The following is a 26495-nucleotide window of genomic DNA, read 5'->3' as shown; positions in this document are numbered from 1 at the left end:
ATATATACACACACATTTAATTTTAATATGCACATCTACACCCACATCCATGTAGATGGCTTTGAAAATAAAGTAATAATAATTACTAAGTAACTTCAGATAACTTAGTATTTTACATATTGCATTAACATTTTTCATTTAAATTTTTATGATTCAATGTACCTGAGTTATATCATATTCACAACTTAACAAATTGAGTCATATGCAACATGTCTGCATTAGAAGACTTCAATAGTGGTAACAGTGTCTTACACAATGGGTCATTGGGCTGTCAGTAATTAGATGTGACACAAAATCATTTGGGGTTATGTCCATTAATAGGAGACATAAGGTGTTAATCCATTTAAATTACTTTCTGTATTATGTGGATAGAGGAACTCTTACCTTTGAGTAATGCTGTCAGGATAGCTAAATCAATGTCCTGGTGGCCTTCTGATCCCATTCGAAATACTGTGATCTGCAATTTGAGACAAGGAGACAATTAACAACACGTTTTTCCTCCAGATAGAACTCAAATCAATGAAACCACTTCTGAGCAGTTACTATTTCACTGTCTCTGAAGTAGGATCTTAACCATAGGGCAAGCATACATACATAATGAGAATTAGAGGAGTGGGCTCTGCCATTCATTAAGAGAGATGTGTCAATAGTCTCCAAGTGGGGACTATCTTACACCACTGTATGGATAGTGGTTATCAAGCAAGACTTTCAGGATTCACAAAATATGTAAATTGTAACACAACCATGAGTGAGGAACTGTGCTTAAAGATAGCTGGCCACTATGTTCTGTAGAAAATGGTCCACTGCCTGTGCACATATGTGCACTATAACCATTTCTACACTTACTCCTTAGCAATCATCTATGTTGGTTGGTTTTTGTCAACTTGACACAGGCTAGACATATCCAGGAAGAAGGATTCTTCACCGAGAAAGTGCCTCTATAAGATTGTCCTGTAGATGAGTCTGTGGGGTATTTTCTTGATTAATGATTGATGTGGAAGGACCCAAGCCACTGTGCACAGTACATTCCTGGGCAGGTAGTCCTGGGGTATACAATAAAGTAGGTTTCTGGAGTTGGAGAGATGGGTCAGTGGTTAAAAGCTCTGGTTGCTTTTCTAGACAATCAATTTTAATTCTCAGCACCCACATGAGCTTACAAGTGTTTGTATCTCCAATTCCAAGGACCTGACAACCTCTTCTGGACTCTGTAGGCACCAAGCATGCATGGTACACAGAAATACATGTATGCAAAACACTAATATATACAAAATAAAATAATAATAAATAAAAAATAAAAAGAAACTAGGCAGAGGAGCAAGCCAGGAGGAGCAAGCCAAGATTCTTCTGTGGTCTTTGCTTCAGTTCTTGCCTCCACGTTCCTGTCTTGAGTTCCTGCCCTTACTTTACTCAGTGATGGAGTGTGATCTGGGGTTTGCAACCTGAAATAAACCCTTTCCTCACCAAGTTGCTTTTGGTCATGGTATTTTTTTTATCAGCAATAAAAACCTTAATTAAGACATCATCCAAGGGTTTTGACATTGGGATGCATATCACTGTTCAGCCCTCTCAATGACTTTGCATATCCTTTAGAATAATCTAGCACTATATCCAGATGGTAAGAAATGGGCAGAAGGCAGTAAAGTAACATCTTTCCCTTGGTAATATAGGAGAGAAACCCAGTCTCTGGGGAAGAATAACAGGAAGGAGAGAGAGGAAACATCATCGAGGAACTAATTCTTCCCTGAGACTTGACTGTTGGCAAAAGGAAGAGCTGGGAGACTCATTCTAAAGGAGATGTTTTTACTAACAATTGTTACTGCTGCCATGAACTAGCGATTGGGAATAATATCTACTTTCATGACACTGAAGAATTCCCCTCATAACCTTAAACTTGCTGACATTAAAAGAAAGTCCCAAGAAATGTTATTTGCATGCATTCACCAAAGGCCCAGGTTTATGTTTCTAGGAGGGATCTTTGATGGGCACACAGGAAACACTGGCATCCATATTGATGTGCAGCACAGAATTTGTTTCTATTGTGTGCCCTGAGAAGTGAGTCTCCTCAGATGACTTTGTTTTTCTGCTTTGTAGAATGCTGACTACAGAGAGAAAGTTTCTAGGATTAAAAGGCAAAGACAAGCAGCTTTAGCACGTGGCATGGGCAATGTGTTTTAGAGGTAGAATTCAACTGGAAGAAGAAGAAAGGGCAGAAGGACACATGTCCCAGGGAAGAGTAGGACTCATTAGTGAATAACTCAGGAAAGGGTACCTCATTCATACTCCAACTGGTTGTTGGAGATGGCAGTGATTTGTGGTTAAATATCATTGGTTTCTAGCAGGGATGAACTAAAGGATGGTTTTGGAGCAAAAATTTGCGTGAAAAACTTAGTGAAGGATTTTTGTAACAGAGCAAGGCTTAATCTATTTCAAGGAATCTTCTTGCCATCTTCATAAAGAGTTAGTGAAGATTATAATGGGAAAGTATAAACTTTGCTGAAGGACAGGGAAGTTTGCAAAATGATGCACACCCTTAGCTAACCAATCAGAAAGTACAATTAATAAGAGATCCACAGCCAAACACCAGGATGAACTCCAGGAGTCCAGTCGAAGAGGGAGAAGAGGGATTCTATGAGCTAGGGGCATCAAGATCATGAAGGGGAAACCTACAGAGACAACCAAACCAAACTAGTGGGAACTCATGAACTTTAGACCAACAGCTGTGGAGCCTGCATGGGACTAGACTATGCCCTCTACATAGCGAGATGGATGTGTAGCATGATCTGCTTAAGGGGGCCCTGGCAGTAGAATCAGAATCTATCCCTGATGCATGAGCAGGCCTTTTGGAGCCCACTTCTATGATGGGACACCTCACACAGCCTTGAGGAATGGGGAGGGGCTTGGACCTGCCTCTACTAAATGTACCTCCCCATGGGAGGCCTTACCTTCTTGTAGGAGGGAATGGGGCGGCGGGGGGGGGGGGTGTTGGGACGGGGAGGCTAGAGGGGCAGGAGGATGGAAGAGGGGGATCTTTAGTATGTAAAACAAATAAAAATTTTTTCTTAATTAAAAAAATAAATGCCTTTAGCAAATTATAACAAAAAAATAGGCCACTGTTCACTAACTGAATTTACAGTTGGTTGTAATTTCAGTAAAAACCCCAAAAGTGGTTTTGTGGCTTTGATAGAGTGATTCTAGAATTCAAATCTTCATAATCAGGCATAATTGTCTTAGGATGATTTACCAAATCACAGAATTTAAAAGCAGTATGATTTTGGAATTGGGAGCAGTGAGTAAATTATGAAATAGAATACAACCTGGGAACATTCCTACATGAGCTAGACTATAACCCGGGACATTCCTACACATGTGTGAGCTAGAATACAACCCGGGACATTCCTACACACGTGTGAACATTTGTAGCCAGACAAAAGGGTCATTGGAAGTCAGGGGGGAGGAAGACACTTGTTTTCTCCCTTCTCTTCTCCTTTCTTTCACCCCTTTTTTGCTCTCCTCTTTTTTCTTTAGTATAGGGTCATGCTATGCTGCTGGTTTCAAAGTCACAATCTGTGGCCTCGGCTCCCTTGATACCTAGGACCGTGGGTTTGAATCTCTGTCCTGAACAATAAGTGATGCTGGGACACTGTGTATTTCCATTTAAAAATCTGAATTTCTTTTCTACCTCACAAATCACACATACAAAATTACAGATGGATTCAATATGTAAAAATGTATAAAAATTTATATAAAATACAGGAGAATATCCTAATAGCTAAAGATTTTTTTCTCATATAATTAAATTCTTAGATTTATTCCCAAAATCAATATAAAAGTACAGGTCATATACATTCACATATTATTTTTGTGTTGCATGTGTTTTTCAAAGTAGTTTTAAAAATATATGCCACATTTTAAAATTTAGAACTGTCCAAACATGTTCTAAAAATAGTTATTTTAGAGCTATTGATCCTAGCTGTTATGTGCTTTGATTAGGTAATCTTCTATGACTTTTTTTATGCCTGGAGTCTACTGAAATATGTCCTCCTTATGGAGCATGGCACTTCATTTATGCTTATTTTATCTGAATGTGCCATATAATAACCCTCCTTCCATGTCCCACCCATGGTTTTATTGGTTGACTTCCCTAAACCCTTATGTTGAAATCTAAGGCCAGTGTGATGGCTATAGGATACAGGATTTTAGGTCTTGATTAATGATTGCTATAAATTAGTATCATTATAAGAGAGCCCATAGAGAACTACCCCATTCCTTTACTATGTGAAGACACAGTCAGAAGGTGCCACTTAGGAACCAGAAAGTGGCCTCTACATCTGCAGCACCTTGACTCTGGACTTCTTATTATCAGAACTGTGGGAAGTAAATTTCCACTATGTATAAGACACCTATGTTATAGTATTTTGTTAAAGCAGCCTGGGTGGACTATGACAGACAAAGTCCTGTTTTGTTTTTTTTTTCTTTTGGGGGGGGTGCATTTTCTATGTGTCAGGAATAGTGATATGTATTTTCAAATACACTATCTGCAATTCCTCATTTTATATAAAAATAAATGTGTCCATCTACATAAAGATGAACATACAAAATACACAATCAACAAATCATTGCTATGAATATTTAGATTAGATGGAAAAATTAATAAGGCTTAATTATCCATGCCTAGAACTCCTAAATAGCTATTCAAAGCTGATCATAGAGCCACTTAATAAATCAGATGATAGCCTTGCACAAAACAAGTGATAAAAGCATATTTCAGCATTGGTGGAGGACAGCTGACCATGGATTTGGCACTAGGAATGTGTGACTGTCACAAAGCTTCATGTGAACAGTGGACAGACACCCGGCATATGGACTTTGGTTCTGTCACTATAGCATTTAGGTCCTCTGTGTGACTTTGGGCACATTGTGCACATTCTGGGATAGAGGAAGCATTCCAAAGAGTGCTTAACAAATAATGGAGATACTTAATTTCCATGAAGAGAAAGCTATGTTAGACACCCAAAAGGTTATCTGAATCTCCATGGTGAGTTACTGTTGCACGCTGCTGCACACAGCAGTCTCCTCTGTCTATAAGTGGGATAGTAATAATACTTGCCTATTTTCACTTACATAGGAAATAAATTGTGTATGATACAGCCAGCTGAGCATGGACTGAAATAATGAGGTAAAGTAAATATCTCCTTTAATTTTTTCCCCCTCAGGTATTTATCACAGAGATAAAAGACTAAGACACCTTCATAGGTACTTGAAATAAAAATAAGAAAAATGACCAAACAAAACCCATCTATGTGGTATATTTGAATTATGGTCACAGCTGGATCTCTGGTAGGGGCTTCCAGGAGGAGGTGTGTGCTGATTTAGGTTTTCATACAGGATCTCCTTCTGCATAGCCATCTGGATATTGAACCTAACATTATTGATGACCTCATAGATTCCAGGTGGGAGATGAAAAGTGGTTGCACCATGTTCTGAACTTAAGAAGGGATGCTGGAACAGGAGAAAATTTGCATCCTGCTGGAGAAGGAACCTGAGGGGTGAAGTGGTAATTTGGCTAATTGTTTAAGTTAACTCCAGGGCTGGATGGCCTGAAAGACATCATGTGTTAAACATTTAACTGATGGCAAGATAAGGAATTCAGGGTAGCATTTGAGCTCATTATTTAAAACAATGAAAAAATGCAATATCAAATGCGATTCTTTGCACATCTGACCTGCTCATCTTTCCAATGCCTAAACCTCACTGCATAATTGGAGATCACATTTCAGATGGAAACCCTCCTGATGCACTAAACTGGCATGTTAAATTTACCCTGAAATGTACACTTATCAGGTTTTCATAGCAACAGATGTGGATTGGGGGAGGGGAACAGATGAGTGAGAAGTTTCTAAGGGGTATATGCGAGAGGCTTGTAGAGGTGCATGGTGTTGTTATCAAGGAGTTTGAGATTGTCATGCAAGTGCTTTGTGGACTTTTTTTTTTTCTAACTAAAGTGTGGGCATGATTGCTTCCTTGTCCATGTGGCATCCTGGAATGCTGGTGTTGAAGAACACAGGGACCTGGGACTTCAGTAAGGGAGCCTTCAGAAGACACCAAAGGACCTCCAAGGAGAGCTGGGGACTCCAAAGACATGTTTTATATTATAATTTCCTTTGACTGACCTGAGATGTTAGATTGTTATCACTGTTCTAAAACTACTAAAATTTGAAATGAAAATGTGAAAATTAATTGCATCAAGCCGTCTTCTACCACTTCCAGTATCGACAGCTTTAGAGGCTATTCTATACTCTGCTTCTCCGCTTGGCAGCTGAAGAACAGTGCTCTGTGCTGCAGAGGTAGGCATCATGACTTGCTATCGATCTAATGTTTCATTATATGTGTGGACTGTAGTAAATTTAGCCACTATCCCAAGGCAGATTTCCATCATCTGCCACTTGTAAGTAAACATTGTTCCAGTGAGTATCCTCATGCACATGGGGATGAGGGGTGTGCATCTGTAGGATAAAGCTTGCAGAGCAAAATTTCTTGGCCTAGCTGCTCCGAGGGAAAGTCCCTTCATTTGCTGCCCTGATTTTGTCTATAGTGTCTTCACTCTTTCCTTTGTGTATTTTAATTCTCATGATATCTGAAAAGAACATTTAACTTTACAGTATGTGCTTTTCTCCTGTAATGATTTTGAAACTCTAGTTTCTTTTTTTTTCTTTCTTTCTTTTTTATTTTTTTTTTTTTTGACATGGGGTTTGTCTGTGTAACATTCCTGGCTGTCCTGTAACTCACTCTGTAGCCCAGGCTGGCCTTAAACTCACTGAGATTCACCTGCCTCTGCCTCCCGAGTGCTGAGATTACAGGCATGTGCCATCATGCCCAGCCTAGTTTCTTGTTTTTAATTCAGAAGTTACTGAAAAAAATTCTTGTTCCTTCACATAGTATCCTCTTCTCTCTACCTACATGCTAAGCAGAAAAGAAAAACATTTTAAAAGTATATTTATATTTTGTTTCGTTTGTCTCCTTTTGTCATTTGAGGGGCAGAATAGGAGATACTCATGTGTCTCACTTTATCAAAAACATAAGTGTAATAGAAAATGTAAAATAAATAGAATTACCCTAATTATTTTATAGATAATTAGCAAAGGCTGATTTTTTTCTTTTACTTACTATAACATTGACATTTTCAACATGAACACTAACGCTAACTCCAGCACTTGTCTGCCATGACTGCTTACACTTTAAAAGCATTATGGGATACAGGAAGACTAACCCAGTTTACCAGTTCCAAAGAACAAATGTGGAAACCCTTTCCTTAAAAAAACGTTTTCCTCCACATTCATCTTTCTTATGGACAAACTACCTGAGCTTAGATAAAATTACGGGTTTCATATGAAAGAGAAGTGGAGTTTAGAAATTTACACTCACCCGGTGGTGGTGGCACACGCCTTTAATCACAGCACTTGGGAGGCAGAGCCAGGTGGATCTCTGTGAGTTTGAGGCCAGCCTCGTCTACAGAGCAAGAGCCAGGACAGGCACCAAAACTACACAGAGAAACCCTGTCTCGAAAAAACCAAAAAAAAAAAAAAAAAGAAAGAAAGAAAGAAATTTAGACTCTCTCTTTATTTTCTGCCCTTTCAACCTGGCTGCCAACCAGCTTCATTGCTTCCCTTCATTTTCATTTTGTGTCCTCTTAAAAGTCACAAATTTGGTCACTGTACTTCTCACTCCCGAGTCGTGCGTGATATCGATTCACTGGGCTGCTTTGCGGAGCCTCTCTGCCCAGTCTGTCGAGTGTGGAGGATGCAGTCGTGAAGCGAGCAGATGAGATCCGTGCTCTCCAGAGCTGCTATCCTGACAATGGGAAATGAGGGAGTAGGTGCAATGTGGATGCCCTGCTGTGCAGTGTACTCTACGGTGTTGCTTCTGCCTCCTGTCGACTCTGTTCTCTCTATTCCTGCCCTCACAGCCTTGGTTCAGCCTGTAGCATCTTTCATTTTGTGGTGATTCTGATCCTGTCTCTCATACCCTGCTTCTTTCCCAAGAGGCTAGGTCATGCAATCTTCCGAATTAACTTTTTGAGTGGCTTGCATCCCTGTAGAAGGCAGAGATTCTTAGCAGGGCATTCACGCATGCATTGCTGGCGTTGTGCTCCCAGCTTGTTCTCGAACCTCTCTTGCCGACTGCCCGCCCACTCGTTGTCATGCCCTTTGTTACCATCTCCACCGTCACATCCACAACCCATGCCCACATGCCAGACAGCCCACTGCGCGGGGCAACCTGCTTCTTTTTTGAGACTATGTTTTGGTTTCTCGGCTTTTGTCCATTGAGAGGATTCTTAGCAGAATTTCTTCCCTTTCCTTGCTGAACTAACTATAGGTCTGCGCTGTGGTTGCGAGATTGAACAGGTCTTATGCGAAGGAGGGTAGGGTGTGTGACTCAAATGCATTGTTTCCTAAGACTTGGTGTAAATAAGAGAATTGGAGAGCTACAGCAGCACCAGATACCCCCAAATGCCTTTCACTAAGGTGTCTAAATCCTTGGTTCCATGCATATTAGACTACACTCAATACAGGAAAAAGACTCAAAGTAAAAATATACCACACAGAAATGCAGCAGAAACATAAAATGACTTAGGGGGCCCAATTCCCCTTTTTCTTGGAAATAAACAGGCCTTTTCTCACCGTGAAAATAACAAAATAGAGAATGTGTCACTGAATTAATCATGGACTCTCCATTTTTAAAATCCATTAAGTCTCAGGTCAAACAGGAAAAAGGTATGGAAGAATATACTGGGAAAATTAAACTGACTCACTGTCCAAGTACCTATTTATCAGCTTAATTTGTGACATATTTCTGTCACAGTGGGCATCAAATCTGTGAAAACAGACACAGATACTGAGTAGAGCTTTTGAAAATGAAAATAACCATGATATTATACTGAAAACCGGCATAAGCTTCAAGGACACTGTGGCTCAATCGATCAGAAATAGAAAGGAACACTTCACACTCATATCCTGCTGCTAGCTGTTTGAGAGATGACATCTGAGTTTGACAAATGGTTTGTAATGTGTCTGAGAAGTTTACAGAAATGCTATAACTACAAATAGATGATCAGCAAAGGAAATTCTTGCAGTTTCCAAAAGCCCATCTATAATAATGTTAACAATAGACTCAAGGGCACTAAAATGCTACATGAGAGTTTCCACAGAAGAAAAAATTCTACCTGGAAAGGGTGGAATCCCAGTATCAGGAGGCTGAAGTAAGAGGATTGCCATGAGTTCCAGGCCAACCTGAGCTACAGGATAAAACATTGTCTCAAAAAATAAAAAACAGATACCCCATCACCCTCCCCATAGGACATAACATATTTCTGAAATGTTCCATGTTTGATTATTACTAAATTCTATAGAGGCTTCAGAAGAAGGGACGAATTAGACCCAGGAATTCAATCATCACAATGCAGGCTTTTATTTTATTTTACTTTTTTGGTTTTTTGAGACAGGGTTTCTCTATGTAGTTTTGGTGCCTGTCTTGGCTCTTGCTCTGTAGACCAGGCTGGCCTTAAACTCACAGAGATCTGCCTGGCTCTGCCTCCCGAGTGCTGGGATCAAAGGCATGTGCCACCACTGCCAGCTTATTTTTAATTTTAATTTAATTTAATTTTTCACAGTGCTGTGGATCAAACCAAGGACCTTGCACACACAAGACAAGTGTTCAAGACAAGTGTTCTACCACTGAGCTACGTCTCCAGCCCAGTGCCTTTTAAAGTCCATCAGGTATCATAACATTTCCTCTATGAATCACTAGTATTTAAAATGACTCGAAGCAATTGAATAATTAATAAAAATGCAAAAATATATGCTCATTAAAATATGGAATGATAAAAGGCTGTTGCCAGGGAAAACAGGAGTCTTGTTTGGCAATCAAATGCGTCTAAGCACACAATGGCTTTATGTTTCTTTCTGGCATTATCAGAGGTGACTTGGTACAGGGGGAGAATGATGAACCATCAGGAACAGAATACTGGGAACCTGAAACTTGACATTTATTCCCCAGCCTTTGGAAAGATGAACTTTTTGATAAAACTGCTAAAATCGTCACTTTGTCAAAGTGACCGAGTCTAGTAAGGGACATGAATATTAATGTGCAAGAAGGAAGGATATCAGAGGAAATTCAAATATAATTTTAGATAGGAAAACAAAACAGAATTAGAGACAGAAATGCAAATTTAAAATCAGACTATTAGTATCAGATTCAGTTACTTGTACCAAGTTCCCAATGAGCCATAGCCATCCCTTAGTGTTCATGGGGGCTGACCCCAGTACCTCCATGGGTATCACACTCAGAAGATGCACGGGTCCCCTTGATTCAACAGAATTGTGACATCTAGACTATGTATAACCTTTCACACAGGTTATATCAACTCTAAATGAATACCTACTACAGTGCAGATGCTTGCAAATAGCGATTTGGTTGTATTGTTCAGTGAACTATGACAAGAAGTTAAGTCTGTACATGTCCATCACAGATGCAGTTTTTTTCAAATATTTTTGGTCTGCATCTGGTTGAACCTGTGGTTATGGGACCTGTGGATCCTGAAGGGATACTGGGCTAAGTATCCATGGAATATTTTTAAACAAGCTTCATATTTTGTGCTGAGCTCATTAAATACAAAGTGCTGCAGAGACAGAAATTGGGTAACACTAATATAATTCCAGCATGTCCTAAAAAGCTTTTGTGTATAAATTTGCATATAGGTAAGTGGTTTTTTTTTTTTTTTAACTTTGAAAAAGGATGTGTTGTTACATTGTGGGCTTCATCCTTTTGACCTTTGATACATAATTTTACTTAGGATGTTTTTAGTAGAGAATTATCTTATAGAATCAGTCATGTCTACATCATTGTTCACCTCTGTGTTACCCCAAGGAACCCTATAGACAGCAACTTGGCAGTTAGTTAATGAAGGGAGGTGGAGAAAGATGGGTACACTTTGTACTATAATCTTGGATTCCCTTTTAACCTTTTTAATCCTTCCATAATTTCAAAACACTAGAGGTTTTCCCTCCAATAAATGTAGTCAAGAGGTCAGGTTCCTTACTACCTCCAATAAGGTGTAGTTTTCTTCTTATAAAGGTAATATGCTTGCACACCTGTCTGCTTCCTTTTCTCCCCTCTTGTCTCTTTCCCTTCCCCTCCCCTCCTCGTTCCTCTCTTTCTTTTCCCTTCTCTCTTCACAGAAGAGAAATAGGAGGGAGCATATTTTGAAATATTATTTTACATGCTATGTTTTCAATTAACATTTGTTTATGGATTGTTGAGAACTCTTCAAGAATATAATTTTAATATTTGCAGGATATTTTTCTGATAGATATATTATAGTTCTCCCAATCAATGCCCTATAGTTAATCAATTGCATTGCTTCTAAATGTCTTCTGTGAATAGAGATAGGATTAAAGTTTGGAGTATGGATCTTGTTCTGTATTTAGCATACAGTCCTTAGAATAAACTCTTACACACGTGGATCTTTGGCTACAACTTGTCTTAGCTAGAGATGAGTCTTAACATCAAAGTGGGTTGAAGTCAAAGGAAGCTTGTGTTGTCTTTGACCCTGATTTGCTGTGCTAACACTCCAAACCCATCAATAAAAGCCAAGGGAAAGGGGCTGGTTCCAAAATGATACTGGAGAACAAACCCCTGCCTCTGTTGAAAAGCAAGCTGGATTAGAGCTTGTCTTCACTACTGCCAGCCACCAGGAGGAGCTTCAGTTCTTATTTCTCTCCCAGTTTGACATGCCTGATTTTTTGTTCAGCTCTCTGAAGACTGCTTAGGGTCTTTAGTCCATTCTGGTTAATATAACTGGGCATGTGCAAGTGAAATCATTCAGTTATCACACTGAACAGGGACTGTTTTTTTTAAACAGGACATAAGTCACATCACAGTAAGAAAAATTTAAAATATGGGTCAGTAATTCACCCAAGCCTTTTCAAACTTATGACTGGCATATCATTCGTCATTGAAAGAGAGTGCTCCCATCCTAAAATGACATGTAGGAAGGCAGGACAAAACTTCTCAGCTGTTTCTGTGATGACGGTAAAGTGTAGGGTGGGGTGCAACTCTTCATGCAGCCCCCACCTTCTAGAGGGTGGGGACTAGATGGCAGTCTGTCATCTACTGTCTCCTTCTTTCAGTTCTTTTCCTGATGACTGATATTTCCATGTTCACTTATATAAATGTGTCCTGTGCCTCACTGAATGCTAATGGGACAGATGTCATAGGACCTGCAGTCACATTTCCAGGAGTTCTTTGTATATCTCATGACAGAATGAAAAATAAAGAATAAAGAAATGTGTTATTTATATCTTGTCAGCCAACCAGATGGATAAAAATTAATTTGACCCAAGGTAGTATTTTCCATTTCAGGAAAGAGCATTGCTGGATTCATGTGCAGTTCTTCCACACATGTTTAAAAATAGGTATAAATATCTCCTGGGAGTAATACCCAGGACCACAGATGTGCCCTAGTCTAACGCCGTATGTGCTTCTTATTGAGTTACAACAATTTTTCTGCCCTTTTTTTGTAGCTGTTTTTTCCCTACCCTTTTTATCAAACAGGACAGAACCACATCTTTCTTCCCTTGTTTTTCTGTCATATTTCCCATGACATCACACATTTCTTTAGTAAAAACACTTCTTTGAGACATTGTCACTAGGTGAGAGATATCACAAAGGCACTATGAAGTGCTCCAGACAGAGCAGATTCTCACTTCTCTCTTCAAGGTAGTCCAGATCCCTGGTAACAGCACTAGTGACAGTTTTCAAGTTGGGTATACCAGATGACCTTAGTTTGCCTCTCTGGGAATCTGCCCACCTATTACTGGGTCAGCCCCACTTTTCAGATTTGGGTAGTAACAACCCCAAGACTGAACAAGCAAGGGAACTTTGAAACTAAGGAGATTGAGAATATAAATTAATATACATTTCTGTATATATTTCATTTCTTCTTCCATGTCCAACATTAAGGAACACCAGAGAAAAATGTCTTGAAGGTGGGGCATAGAAGGCTCTCTGAGGGCAGGGTCTTTGATTTCTATTAGGGAGGCTTTTACCATATCCAGTAGAGCACTGGACAGGAGAGTTGCTTAAATAACATTTCCTTCAGAGCCTAAAAGATTGGTTAGGTGAAATGCTTGGGAAGAAAAAAACTTACTTCAGCTTGGGTCTCCACCTTTAGCCAGGGTTCATGGTTTTTCTCTCTATTGTTTGCAGGATGAGGTTAGTTTAGTTTGGCAAATGTCCAGTGCTGAAGGGTCCTGGCATAATGTTTTTATGTCTCAGAACCAAATAAGTTTGACCGGTGGTCGCTGGGGCTCTCTTTTGCCCTAGAGGCTATACATCTTTGTTTGTTCTCAGAATGGCAAAAAATAAGCACCGGGATATCCCAGTACAACCTCTTATCTGATACATTAATTCCCCAACAAAACTGGAAGAAGAAATCTTGATTTTGATGGGTGGTACCAACTGAAAAAATCACATTTGCTGTCTTATGTAGTCTGTTCAATGGTTTAGGGAAATTTTTGGTTTAAACATCTCCCCCCCCCATTATGGTGCTGTGTGATGATTCCATAATCTTGTTCTCTGCCACAAAAATCATATTGTTGATGGCAGCTCATGCTGGCATGTGACAATCCTTCTTCCACTCAGAAAAGCTTGCCATTCTTCAGCTCATACTGCCCCATCTGTGCCCAGGGACAAGGACTCTCCACTGTGAATACTGGCATGCACACAGTCTGGCTCTATTCCTTCCCAATACCTAAGGCAGCAAAGTCTGTGTTCTCTTGAGATGACAGACCATGAGCAGAACATGGACTTTGAACAAGGTGGACTGAGGAGGGGATGATGCCAGCTAATAGATGCATACCTTGTGTCACCCATGGTCCCTCTCTGAGCTTCAGTACCTTCCTATATGAGTAAAATGGAGACAACTCTTCATCTCAGTATTGCTGCACAATTTGATGTGGAGTCAGTTTCTACCATCAGGCATGGGTGTGGGTCATGGCAATTCCCCTCCCTCTGCTCTCCTTTCAGGTTTCCCATATCCCTCTCTCTTCTCTCTAATGGCTTACTCTATCCAAAAACTCTGTCTGACTTTCAGATCTTTGCTATTTGAGACAGAACTCATGCATTACTTCTTGCATGCCCATCTTGGTGACTGTGACAATTTTCCTATCCCAACGCAGAGACTCTGGCAGCATTACATTGGTACTACCAATGATTGTTCATTATGCATTTGCAATGTCTCAAACACTGCATGCATGTCACCATCATGACTTCAGCCAGGCTCACAAATACCCATCACTAGTTATTATCACTGACCCTATTTCACAGTTTGAAAATGTATGGAAGGTCATGCAGTTAAGAAAGGCTGAGGCACACTGGAGACTGTACTCTTGTGACCTTGCTACAGTAAAATCCCAGATTGAATGTTTGTATTGCTCATGATTAACCTGCAAATCTACAAGCAAAGTGAGTGCAGAGTTACTGAGATTTGAGCTCCTCTAAGGTGAGGCACTGAGCATGGGATGTCTTTACTGGTGTGACTGGGGACATTGGGAGGGAACTGTACCTGGGCTCTGGGTAAGAAATATTGCAAAGACACACCCACACTGTGACCCAATGCTAAGCATCAGATCCTGGTCAGCCCTGCCTGAACCCAATTGGGTCAGCTTAACTATGGCTATGTATGTGGTATCTGAAAAGTATAGACTATGAGAAATAGTATTCCTATTATTAGAGATAGTAAGAAGCAAACCTTCCTGGCCTTGTGGATGATTAGAAGCTCATGGGTGATGGATGTGTGAGGCTAGTGCCTGGACTTTGTGGAGTGTGTATTTGCCCCAAGATAATCCCAAGTTTTGTTTGCTTAGTTAATATATTTGAAAGCATTTGTAAATGGAGCTATATGATTATATCATTGCATGTTTATTATTGTCTTAAACAAAGACAAATAACAGAGAGCAAATACATGAGAAAATCACAAAGGCCAGTTACTGGAATCAAATCCAGCCAGACCCTCCCCTGCCTTGATCTGGTCCTGTGTGCCTGGCTTCAGTCCCATGGGCAGAGACTGTCCCTTGTTTATTTACACAATGCTGGGCCTGGAGACACTGTTGTTTTTTTTCTCTTCCTTTTTTGCAGTGTTTTATTTCAACTTGGCTTCCTCCGCAGCTTTTTTTCTAGAGGCACTGGAGAAGAATGAGAAGCAAGCGGGGGCTGGGGGGTCCTTTTTTCACATGACTGAATGGAAATACAAAAGGCAACAAAATGTAGCCCCAGTTGGCTTCCCCCTGAAACCAGCTTGGTAAATTAAAAAGGAAGCTGGTGGGAGAAAGAAGCCTTCACACGAAACTGCATTTTCTGGCCCAACAAAGGAAGAGTGCGCCATTCGTTCAGGGGTGAAAGGGACTATTAGTCGGGAGCCACATTATCCTGACCTGCAGTGAACCTTGTTTTGAAAACTTTTCTATTTTTTCAAGCTCAGATGGAATTGATTTAAAGAAAGAACAATTTAGTCTATCAGCTTTATTATTTCTCTGGAAGCCAGAGTGATCTCTCTCCTTTCCTAGTGTCAATACGGACATACAGCCCCACAGCCTCCTGCTACTTGTATTGCTTTTATTTTCTATGTCACATGTAAAAAATTAACTGGACCTCCCTGATGGCTTGATGGGAAGTCTCAAGAAGAATGTTTGCCAATGTAGCTATCACCATTAGTGAGTATTATCCATGGGTTTGATACCTTTATACTGAATCCAGGATTTGGCCAATGCCCACCGTTGCCAGGTGCAAGCTACAGTCCTCTCTCCTAGGTTATTGTAGCAGCCCCATTAAGCAGTGTCCTTGCTTCCTTCCTTCCTTGCCTCTTCATCAAGCCCATTCTCTATATAACAGCAGAGCACAGAAGCCAGCCATCTCTGGGGTCAACTCTGTAATGCTTCACATTGACTATACCTGCCCCTGAGCAAGTTCACTTCCATCTGGAAACCTCCATTTCCTCATCTGGGAAATGGGAGTCATTGCCATTCCCATTCTAGTCACTTTCTATGGAAATTCAAAAGAGATAAATGCATTTTAAGTTCTTGGCACAGGCTTACTATGTGTGAGTATTATTAGTGAATTATACAAGGGGGGTGAGTTTTGACCTGATGAAAGTCTATAGCGAGATCTATAAGGAAACTATATAGATCCCATGTGTAGAATCAGCATTCTACTGTGGTGTAGATTAGTGGTAGAACAGTTGTCTAGCATGAGTGAGGGCCTGGGTTTGATAATCAGTACAGGAAGAACCAAACTGAACCAAGCATAAGTCCACAACTTCAGTTGTCATTGGTCCAAACACTTGCAGACCTTTCAGAAAGACAAGGGGTGGAATACATGAAGGGCAACAGGGAGATGACATGGTTCATTCTGTCCCTTTCTTAGTTGAAGTCCTGCTGAATGATGAGTACCTGTGTAGATCCCTACGTACACAGGAAGGTTTTAAAATACATTGCCATACATTTACTGGGCAAAATGATGACTTTCATAAAGACAGATTCTTTCAAGTGTATCATGTTCTTTGAGCATATTCAGTACCACACAACCTCTCCTTTTTCACTTTCCTCTATCCCACTCCCAGTAGCCCAGGCACATTGTTGGCTAACACGGCCTCTTCTTCTGTTGAGAAGCTTGAAAATGCCTGGAGAGGAATAAAGACTCAAATACCACAATGCATTACTTAGCAGCAGCTCCACAACAGAAAACTACACCACTGGGCGCCTCCATCGCTGTTGCAAGCATCCTAGAGTGTGTGGGCAAAGCTGGGTCAGCTGATACCTGGACACAGCCTCTTATGTTACCATATTTTTTATTTTTAGTGGGGATTGAACCTAGGGCTTCCCACACACTGAGAATCAATCTACCACTAAGCTGTCTCCTTAGCCCTTTTATGACTTTTGATTATTGAAATAGGATTATCCAGGCCCTGAACTCACTCTGTAGTCCAGGTGGCATTCGACAAACTTGTGATCCCCCTGCCTTAGCCTGGAGAGTAGCTGGAACTACAGGCCTACAGTGAACTCAAAAGGGAGGAGGATGCTGTCAGTGCAACACAGAACATTATTTTACAGTGAATGTTTTTTTTTATGGGACTGAATATTCTCCAATAATGATAGAAGTATACATACATGAGCTAGTAGCATAGTGGTTCATCATTGTTACCAAGTGTGATGTTCCATATGCTATACTTTTATACAAGTGGCATACACACAAAAGGGCTTTACATCAATGTCAGTGAAAACAGCTAGCAATGTGTGCCCTGATGCCATGATGGCAGTCATGTTTTTAAGGGGAAAGGAATTTTTCACTCCTGTTATAATCTTGTGGCCTCAATGTCATTTGCAGCTCAGCAGTGCAGGTGACATTGTTACATGGCAAGTATAATCAAAACCAGAAGGCACTGACAAAAGCCATGGGAGAATTCTAGTTAGAGAGAGACTTGCCTCAGAGGGACTTGCCCGTGCTTATGGAGAAAGCTGAGATTTGATTGGACCTTGTAGACTGTATTAGAGCTTCAATGGGGGCAATTTTCTTGCTGGGGAGGAGCTGGAAGGAGAAAGTGTAAGTGAAAATAAGTGAAAAAGGAACACTGAAGTCTTATGTCTCAATGTGTACTTGACTGGGGCTGTGGGTGGAGGAAAGGCCATTTGTGATGTAAGGCTGGAAAGGAAGGTCAGGGACAAACTGTAGATGATTCTCATTGTCACAGCATTTGGGTACACTATGCACTATGCCTTGTGCCATTTATATATTTAACTCTATTAATCCACACATCAGTTTTGTTAGGCTTGGAGAGTAAGTTCCTTGCCCCAGATCACTTATGTGATGAAAAAAGAGACAGAGTCAAGACCTGGTCTCCAAGTCCTCCAGCTTACACTAAGATCTTTTGCTAAAGCCAAACTGAGTCAGAGACAACTGAAGCTCTGAGGGGTGAGGGGGGGGGACTGCAGGCAGGACCTGGCTCCAGGATGCCATACAAATGTCTGTCAGAGCAATGCACACACACTCAAGAGGAAGAGAGAACCTCTGATCAGTTCTCTGGAGAGTAAAACCACAGGATGGCTTTATCCTCACCCACTGGCCCACCCTGGCTAAAGGTGGTATGCCTGTGTATATAATAGACACAGTGTTTCCGTGAGATCCTGGGCCATGTTATACACGAACATGCTGCATATGCTGGATGTTGTTCCAGATGATGCTCTGATTTTTACTGTGGCAAGAGAACCAGAGTCTTTGCAGAGATTGTCACTACATATTCACCACTGCAGTCAAATACCAAAATGTTCTCTATGTCTCTCTATTACATTGACTGGGTTACACGATGGTGCCCATTTTATTTACTCATATAAAAGAATGAAGTAATCATTCACATAGAAGCAAATTTTCTACTTAAGTATGGATTATTCACTAATGTTAAATAAAAACAAGTTAATTTTCACATATGGAAATTTAATAGCTATTTAGGCTTACTATACCTTGTACTATATACATATCTGTCTGTCTATCTGTCTATCCATCCATCCATTCATCCAAAACCCTATTAATCTGCACATCAATTTTTGTGTTTTGAAGATTAAATTAGTTGCCCAAGATCACTTATCTCAACACTATTTTCATTTTTGTTCCAGAGAGACTCCATTATCTTCTTTTGGAATGATTTTGTGAATTTCTTTCTCATTGATGTCAGGGGTGGTGTTGGGTATTGAGGCATGTCTAAATGATCCCAGACTGCTCACATGTAAAGTTCATGTAACACACACACACACACACACACACACACACACACACACACACACACACGACAGAGCAGGGCTGAAGATGATCAAACCGAGGGTTTTCTGTATGCTAACCCAAATAACGTTCTAGCACTGAACTAAAACCCTAGCCCTAAATGTTTCTTACTTATTTTTAATATTTTATGGTGCTAGAATTGAACCCAGGGCCTCACATAGCCAGGCAATCATTCTACTGCCAAGTCATACTCCTGTACTATATGTTTGTTCTTCCAGTGTCTTGTCTCTATGGTTTAGCAATTTTCCAGCTCTCAGTCACATGGCTCCTGATTCCTAACTGAAACAAGCAGGATTCTAGTTTAAAACTGAGCCAAGTGTCATGGTTCTCCTGGCATTTGATACCCAGGACTGTGTGTGGGTTATCTGATAATGTCAAAATTCAAATGAATGTTTTTCTTTTCTTTTATTATTTCATAGATCTTGCATGTATCCTAGGTAGTTAAGGACATCATATACTTGATATAAATTGGATATTGCCATGTTATTTTCTAACTTTTAAAGGAGATTTACTATATTTTTATGTATGTGCATGTGTGTGTAGTTCTCACAGAAGCCGTAAGAGGGAGATAGAGTCCCTGGAGTTGGAGTTACAGGCAGTTGTGAACCATCTGACGTGGGTGTTAGGAACCAGATTGAGTCTGCTGCATGAGCAGCAAGTACTCTCAACTGCTGAGCTCTCTCTCCATTCCCTCTGACTTTATTTGAGCTCTTTCCTGCTAATATTTATGAGTAAGTGAAGGCTTGAGCATATCCAGACTCTGAAGGCAAACAGTTGTTAAGTGAAGCCATGTCTGTCGGTTTAAGTGGGAACAGCCAAGCTCTCAATGACAGCACTCATGGTCTTGCTTCCACACTCCTTGAAGTACTGGGCCCCTATAAATCTCACTCCCCTCAACAGCACTGAGTGTTATCATTCCTCTCTCTCCAGTGGAACTAACAGTGACTTAAAAACACTCATTGAAAGTCAGGGAGGTGGAATTCCCTGCAGTGTAAGCACAGAGTTGGAGGCCTCCCCACTCACGCCAGATGACTCATGACGGTTTTATGGATTCTAGAGAGAAGCAGAACAGTTTGATGCCTCAGTGAGGTCAAGATTGTTCCTTATTTGTTGTTGGTAGCCAATACTACATAGCAAAGACCCTGCTAGGAGAAGGGGTGGGACGGCTGCAGAGCCTGGCTGCTCACCTGGGAGGTCTGGTTGCTCTCCAGCCACATTGACTAGTTGTTCTACTATTGAAGCTCCTCTCCCCTTCCATAGTCTCTACCTTCCTACATAATCAGTCTTTGAAAGAAAAACGCACGAACTATGGGGAGAAAGAATCATGCCTGCTGACGCTTTCTTTGCACAGAAATTGCTCTTTAAAAAAAAAAAATTCCTAGAACCCCATCAGATAACCAGCCAGGGTAAAGAGAACCTCAGTTGGAAAGAAAGTCACAGGGCTACTATGCATCCCTGAACTGTCTTTCCATGGTTTTGGCAGGAGTGACTCCTGCTTGGCCAAATTATCCAAATGTATTTCATCAGTGACCTTGGGCTCCTTTATGTTGTGTTTCTTAAGTAGAGAATCCTTGTACACCTGCAAAAAGCTCTAGTGTGAAATTAAAGCAAGATGCTGAAGAAAAAGTTGAGCTATAAAACCAAGCATTGTAAATGGCACACTGGCATGGTAAATGGCATGCTGGCATGGTAAATGGCATGCTGGCATGGTAAATGGCATGCTGGCATGGTAAATGGCATGCTGGTATTGTAAATGGTGTGCAAAGATGTGCATTTATAGTTAGTAATCACAAGTCTAAGAGCTGCACAGAGTAAAATCTAATTACTTTCTGTCCATCACTTGGTATTTGTTTCTGGATTCCAGGGAGAATCTCTCCCTTGTCTGGCCATTGCGACAAAATGCCTGTCAACTTCAGAGTTACATACAGATAGTCACATGGGAATATTTGTTGGGGTGGGGATCCCTGTCTCATGCGACCCTACATTTCTTCTGGTTAGATTTCAGCTTTCTCTCTCTCTCTCTCTCTCTCTCTCTCTCTCTCTCTCTCTCTCTCTCTCTCTCTCGTTTTTGTTTTTGTTTTTTTTTTTTTTTTAATTTTTTTTTTTGGTTTTTCGAGACAGGGTTTCTCTGTGTAGCTTTGTGCCTTTCCTGGAGCTCACTTGGTAGCCCAGGCTGGCCTCGAACTCACAGAGATCCGCCTGGCTCTGCCTCCCGAGTGCTGGGATTAAAGGCGTGCGCCACCAACGCCCGGTTGGTTTTTGTTTTTTGAGACAGAGTTTCTCTATGTAGCTTTGGTGCCTGTCCTGGATCTCGCTCTGTAAACCAGGCTGGCCTTGAACTCACAGAGATCCACCTGGCTCTGCCTCCCAAGTGCTGGGATTAAAGGTGTGTGCCACCACCGCCCGGCCTCAGCCTACTCTCCTCTTTACTCCCTCATTTCTTCCATTTCTTTTTGTAAAACTATTAACTAGGAGTCTTAGAGTGCCACCAGTCTGGTACATTCCCACCATGTTATCTTAAAGACAGTGTACACACACTGTGACCTCTACAGATCCAAGCTAGTATATAAACACTAACATGTAGGATTTGTATTATGAAGAATATGTACATATTGGGCATATGTGCATATATACACATAGTTCCTTTATGGTCATTCTCAACATTTATCTCACATTTTAGCTATTAAGTAGAAATGACCAGATGAGTTAGTGCATTCTCTGATAGCTACATCTTAAGGACACTGCCATTCTACACAGAGGAACTGAAATTAATTAGACTTAATCAATGCATATAATCAAAAACATCATCAGAAGAACAGTTTGAGTTTCTAAAAGAACAATTTACATAGTTTTCAGGTAATGAGCAAAATGTGCTTTGTTTGGATCCTATTTTTCAAAATAAAATATCCTATATTAACAGATAAATGAACGTAGATTTATCAGTGGGGGATATTACAAGATTATGCACTATACAGCGGGCTTCTGAACTGTTAAATAAAAAGAAAAGGTTAGCTCCCTGAGGAGGAATTGGGTGTTATTTTTGTCCACTTTATAGGAATGGCAGGCCCGATTTCTGTCAGGTAGTCTAGCGACAGCTTTGTTGGCTCTACAATTAGGAGCCACTCTGAAAGAGGAGCAAAAGCTGTACTCCAGCCACCATGCAGACCGTGGCCTCATGGGCTTCGGGCTTGATGGAATCAAGGCAGTTTCCAAAGAAAATGGGCTGGAAGCCTTTTCTTTCTAAGAACTATAAATGATATGTTTTTTAATTGTCAAAATACTATTTACTTTATTCCAGTATATGTCACTTGCCATGGTGATGACATTTGGAGTCCCAGCACTTGGAAGGCTGAGAGGCAGGGAGATCCTGAGTTCAATCAAGGCCAACCTGGGCTACGTGGTGAGAACTATCTCAAAAATAAAAAACAAATCCAGTTACACCCAAGTGTCTCATTCTCTTTCTTAAAAGGCCACCTAGAACACACCCTCCATGCTACAGGGGACCATCGGGGAAGATAACCCTCCGCCTCTAGCATTCCCAGAGCTTCCAGGAAGGCACGACTCGGAACGTTTTCCAGATTACTTGAGTTTCAGAGCCCGTCTGTCTGTCAGACTGGTTTAATCCCATGAGAATTCCCAGATGTGACAAGCAGTCAACAGCTTTGCTGGGCATGACAAGTTTCATTTCAGGCATTTCATCTTGTGATTTCAAGGGGGCCGGCTGCTGTTCTGGGCTCAATCGACTGCAGGTTTCATTGCTTTTCAAGTCCTGCTTCATTGAACATCCTCAGCAGCCACAGTGTGGCCTGGACCAGTGTGGCAAGGACAGAAAGACTTCACAAGCCCTTAAATAAAAAGCACAGTCGACTGGTTTTCTAAAATAGTCATCATAAGGCACATAAAAAATTTCTTCTCATGAAAGTCTAGAAGTAATTTGGTCATTGCATCATAATTGCACCCATTTATGGGGAGTGATGTGACATTTTGGTATTCACACATTGTGCAATGCTCAGATCAGGATAACCTTGTCTCAACTCTCCAACTATTATATATCAAACACAAGTTATATATCTATAAACTCCTTATGCATTATAGATCAACATCATTGTGCTATGATATATCATATAAGGACTGCAGATAAGATTATTTAGCTTACTAGTCTTGTTACTTGAAAGTCAGCCATATTAATGCTTGTTTTCCATCATAAGACACTAGGGAATTGAATTAACAGCTATGAAATAATGGAAAGGACCCTGCTCTACCCTTGGGGAACCTGGGCTAATTGACATCTGTGGTGAAAAGCTCTAGCAGACACAGAGCTGTGCCCACTCAGCAAAGGCTGCTGCTATTGTTAAGAGTCCACTGTACTCTCTGGTAACAGGAGAGCTGGGTCGACTGGCTCACAGTACAGTTTCTTTCCTGTAGTGGATGCTCTGTAGACTGCACTGGTGTGATCAGCATCGTGTATGAGGATAATGTTTGGTGCGAATGAAAGCTTATCCTACAGTGTTGAGAGACCATAGTGAGCAAGCAGGAGTGTGTTTTGTCTTGCTCCATGCAAGTAGGGTTTATATGGGTTTGTTCTTTTTTATACTGCTGGAAGGATGAAATTATAATAAGTAGGTAATTTCCCCTAGGGGTGGGAAAACTTGGTTTGGCTCCACATGCTTTGGGACCCAGAAGGAGTGACTCAGGTCAGTCTTAACAGGGAGAAGAACAGCTTGTCAATTAGTTGTCTGAGCTTCCTGGAGGCTCATTCCAATAAGGTAATTTCATGTTGTAAATCTGGGAGAATGTTTGGACAGGCTGAGGGCCAGTTGTTTCAGTAACTGCTGCTATAAATCCTCCATTCCCCTGATAGTGGTTCTCTGTCAGATACCTTACTGTGCAGAGTAAATGCCAGTCATGGGGCCTGTAGACCATGTAAAAGTAGGCTTGGGGCTAGTGAGAATGGCTGCTCCCCCAACAAATATTTATCTATATATTTCTTTGCATTTTAGTTCTATCCAAGTCCAAGGGCTATCTTCCTTATTCTCAAATGCATGGAAAATTATTTTTAAATAAAGCATTAAAGTCTGGATGAGTCACTAAGCAGCCAGGAAGACACAAGTTTTCTGTGTATCCACAGTCCAGTTACAAAGCCAGCTACTTCTCAGACATAGTGTGCTTTGTCAACCATTCCAAAGGAGAAAAGGCACAGAGAAGTGGAGCATTCTCCAGAGGAGGCTGAAAGGGGATTCACTTGGGTGGTTCTGATCTACTTAGAATGGTGTTTGCAGCATCATTTGTGGGGCTTGTACACTGACCCATGACCCCTGCAAAAAATAGGTCATTGCTCTATGAATCAGCAGCGGTGAGGAAGCAACCTTGCTGGTCATATCGCACTAGGAAATGGGATTTACAGAGAGACATTGCTGTAGCTGCTCTGAAAGCACACTGATGATGGGAAACACAAATTCCGCGGGAGGTGGGGCTGGCAGTTCATTAGGGAAACACTGCATTCATCACAGCCAGGACAGGCTAGGTCTTCTTATTTCTTTTTGTCATGCAATTACTTCTTATCCTGTGGCTCCTTCACTGGTACTGTGTTCTCAGAACAAAGCTTCTTTGGTAGGCTTTCAGTAAGGTCAAAACCCATGCTGCCTCAGAGTCAGTGCTACTCACCAACTCAGGAAGTTGCCCAACTAAGTGTGCGGACATTAAATAAATTAAAATTCACTGTATTATATGAAATTCATGAGTGGGAAGGGCAAGTAGGAAGGGTCATCTCTGTATTATAAAGTTTAACAATGACCTCTATTCAAATGGTAGAGTCACAGGCAATCTTCAGTAGTCTCCTAAGCAGCACTCCCACACAATTGTTGAGGAGGTCTCTGTTAGGCAGATGTGGGGTTAGCATACTAATCAATCCTAAGTGTTTAGATAGTCTCGATAGGTTCATGGCATTGATGTCAGGATGACCTCAATGTTCGTTCATACCTGCCAAGCAGATTCCCTTCAGAGAGGAGTTTTCATAGTGTGGTGAAGATGGAGGCAGATGTTAGGGGCACTGATCCAGGGACTCCTCACAATCTGGCCTACAGTCTTCAAAATGTACAGCCATTAGTGCTAAGTGTTATTGGTACTTGATCTTAGTTTTAAAATCAGTCTAATGTTTTCAATGGGGGATGCTACTCTGAAATGGAACGACCCAGCCTTATTTTTTGGATGTATGTTTCTGTAGATTTTGTAGATTTTGTGTGTGTGTGTGTGTGTGTGTGTGTGTGTGTGTATCTGTATTTGTGTTGGTAGGTGTGCATGTACCTGCATGTCGGGCCAAAGATTGATGTTGGATGTCTTACTCAATGGCTTTCCATTTTAGGTTTTTGAGACAGTCTCTCATTGAACTTGAAGCTGACTGATTCAGCTAGACTAGGAGGTCAGTGAACTCATGGGAGCCTTCTGCCTCTGCCTTCCCAACATGGGTATGACAGACACATGACATGGCATTTGGCTTTTTGTTTGGAGGCTGGGGATCAAAGCTAAACTCTGCATACTTGCATGGCAAACATTTTATTCACTGAGCCATCTCCCCAGCTCCTAGAAGATCCAGTTTAAACAAAATTATGACTAGTGTTCAAAGATATGAACTTTAATTGCTTAATGAAAACTTCACTGCATAACTATCCACTACATGACTTTAACTGTGTTTAAAAACAAAGAGAATAACCTAAGAAATCACATGTATAAAAAATAACCATTGCAGAAGGAAACTCCACCCTGGGGCACTCTGGATAGTACCATCCCTTCTTTTCATGATGGTAGTTCATAATTTTTTTTATAATAAACATATTTTTATCAGCATCTATTACACAATGAAAGAAATCAAATCAAAGTTGTATTCAAGTGTAAGTTTTACATTCACTAAGAAATGTGAAATTAGTTTCAAATATGAAAAGAAACTCTTACTATAGAAATGTCACAATGCCACTAAAATCCCAAAAGGCTGGGTGAATGGGACCTGGCCTCATCGACATGCATTCCATCTCAACAGTTCACTTGATAGTGAGACTTCTAGGCTAGAGAGTTAGAGTGATGTGTGAAGAAAGAGCCCGGGCTTTTTTATTAAGTAAGTCTACGTTCAGGTTCTCACAATCCCCATAATCCTCTTTGTTTTCAGGACAAAATATTTAACCCTCCTAAGCTTCAGAGGTGGGAGTAATATTAATATCTTTTAAAGGTAATTTTTAGATTAAGATGGGGGAGAATACACACACACACACACACACACACACACACACACACACACACGCACACACATGTGTGTGTGCATGCCTGTGTGTATAATTGTCCAATACCTAGTATGTACCAGATACATACAGCTATGTTGTTCTTATTACATTTGCTTATATACTTGTAATTGAGGAAGGCCATGAACTCCTTCATCCTCCTGCACCCCCCCTCCCAAGGGCAGTGGTTATAAGGGGTTGCGACCATACCACATCATACCTGGTGGTATCTTTCTCATTATGCTGCTCTCCTTATTCTTTGAACTCTGATTTCTCAGTGGACTTGAAATATTTTGTGTGTGCCGTGTGCATGTGTGGTGTATGCATGTGAGTGTGCTGGTGTGC

The 26495-nt window shown here is 40.8% G+C and overlaps 1 protein-coding gene across 43 annotated transcripts in view; it reads right to left on the bottom strand.

The window, feature by feature from the left end:
- Trpm3 (transient receptor potential cation channel subfamily M member 3) overlaps positions 1-26495 on the bottom strand; it is an 834738-nt gene that overhangs the window by 119801 nt on the left and 688442 nt on the right. For all 43 annotated transcript variants that reach the window (XM_028894749.2, XM_028894795.2, XM_028894968.2 and 40 more), the window contains one exon: positions 385-457. In XM_028894749.2, coding sequence (XP_028750582.1) covers positions 385-457 — 73 coding nt within the window. The remainder of the gene's footprint in view (positions 1-384; positions 458-26495) is intronic.

This window comes from Peromyscus leucopus, chromosome 1 (assembly GCF_004664715.2).
Source record: "Peromyscus leucopus breed LL Stock chromosome 1, UCI_PerLeu_2.1, whole genome shotgun sequence".
Classification (NCBI taxonomy): domain Eukaryota; kingdom Metazoa; phylum Chordata; class Mammalia; order Rodentia; family Cricetidae; genus Peromyscus; species Peromyscus leucopus.
The sequence above is the reverse complement of the archived record's forward strand: the minus strand, read 5'-3'. Positions and strand labels throughout refer to the sequence as shown.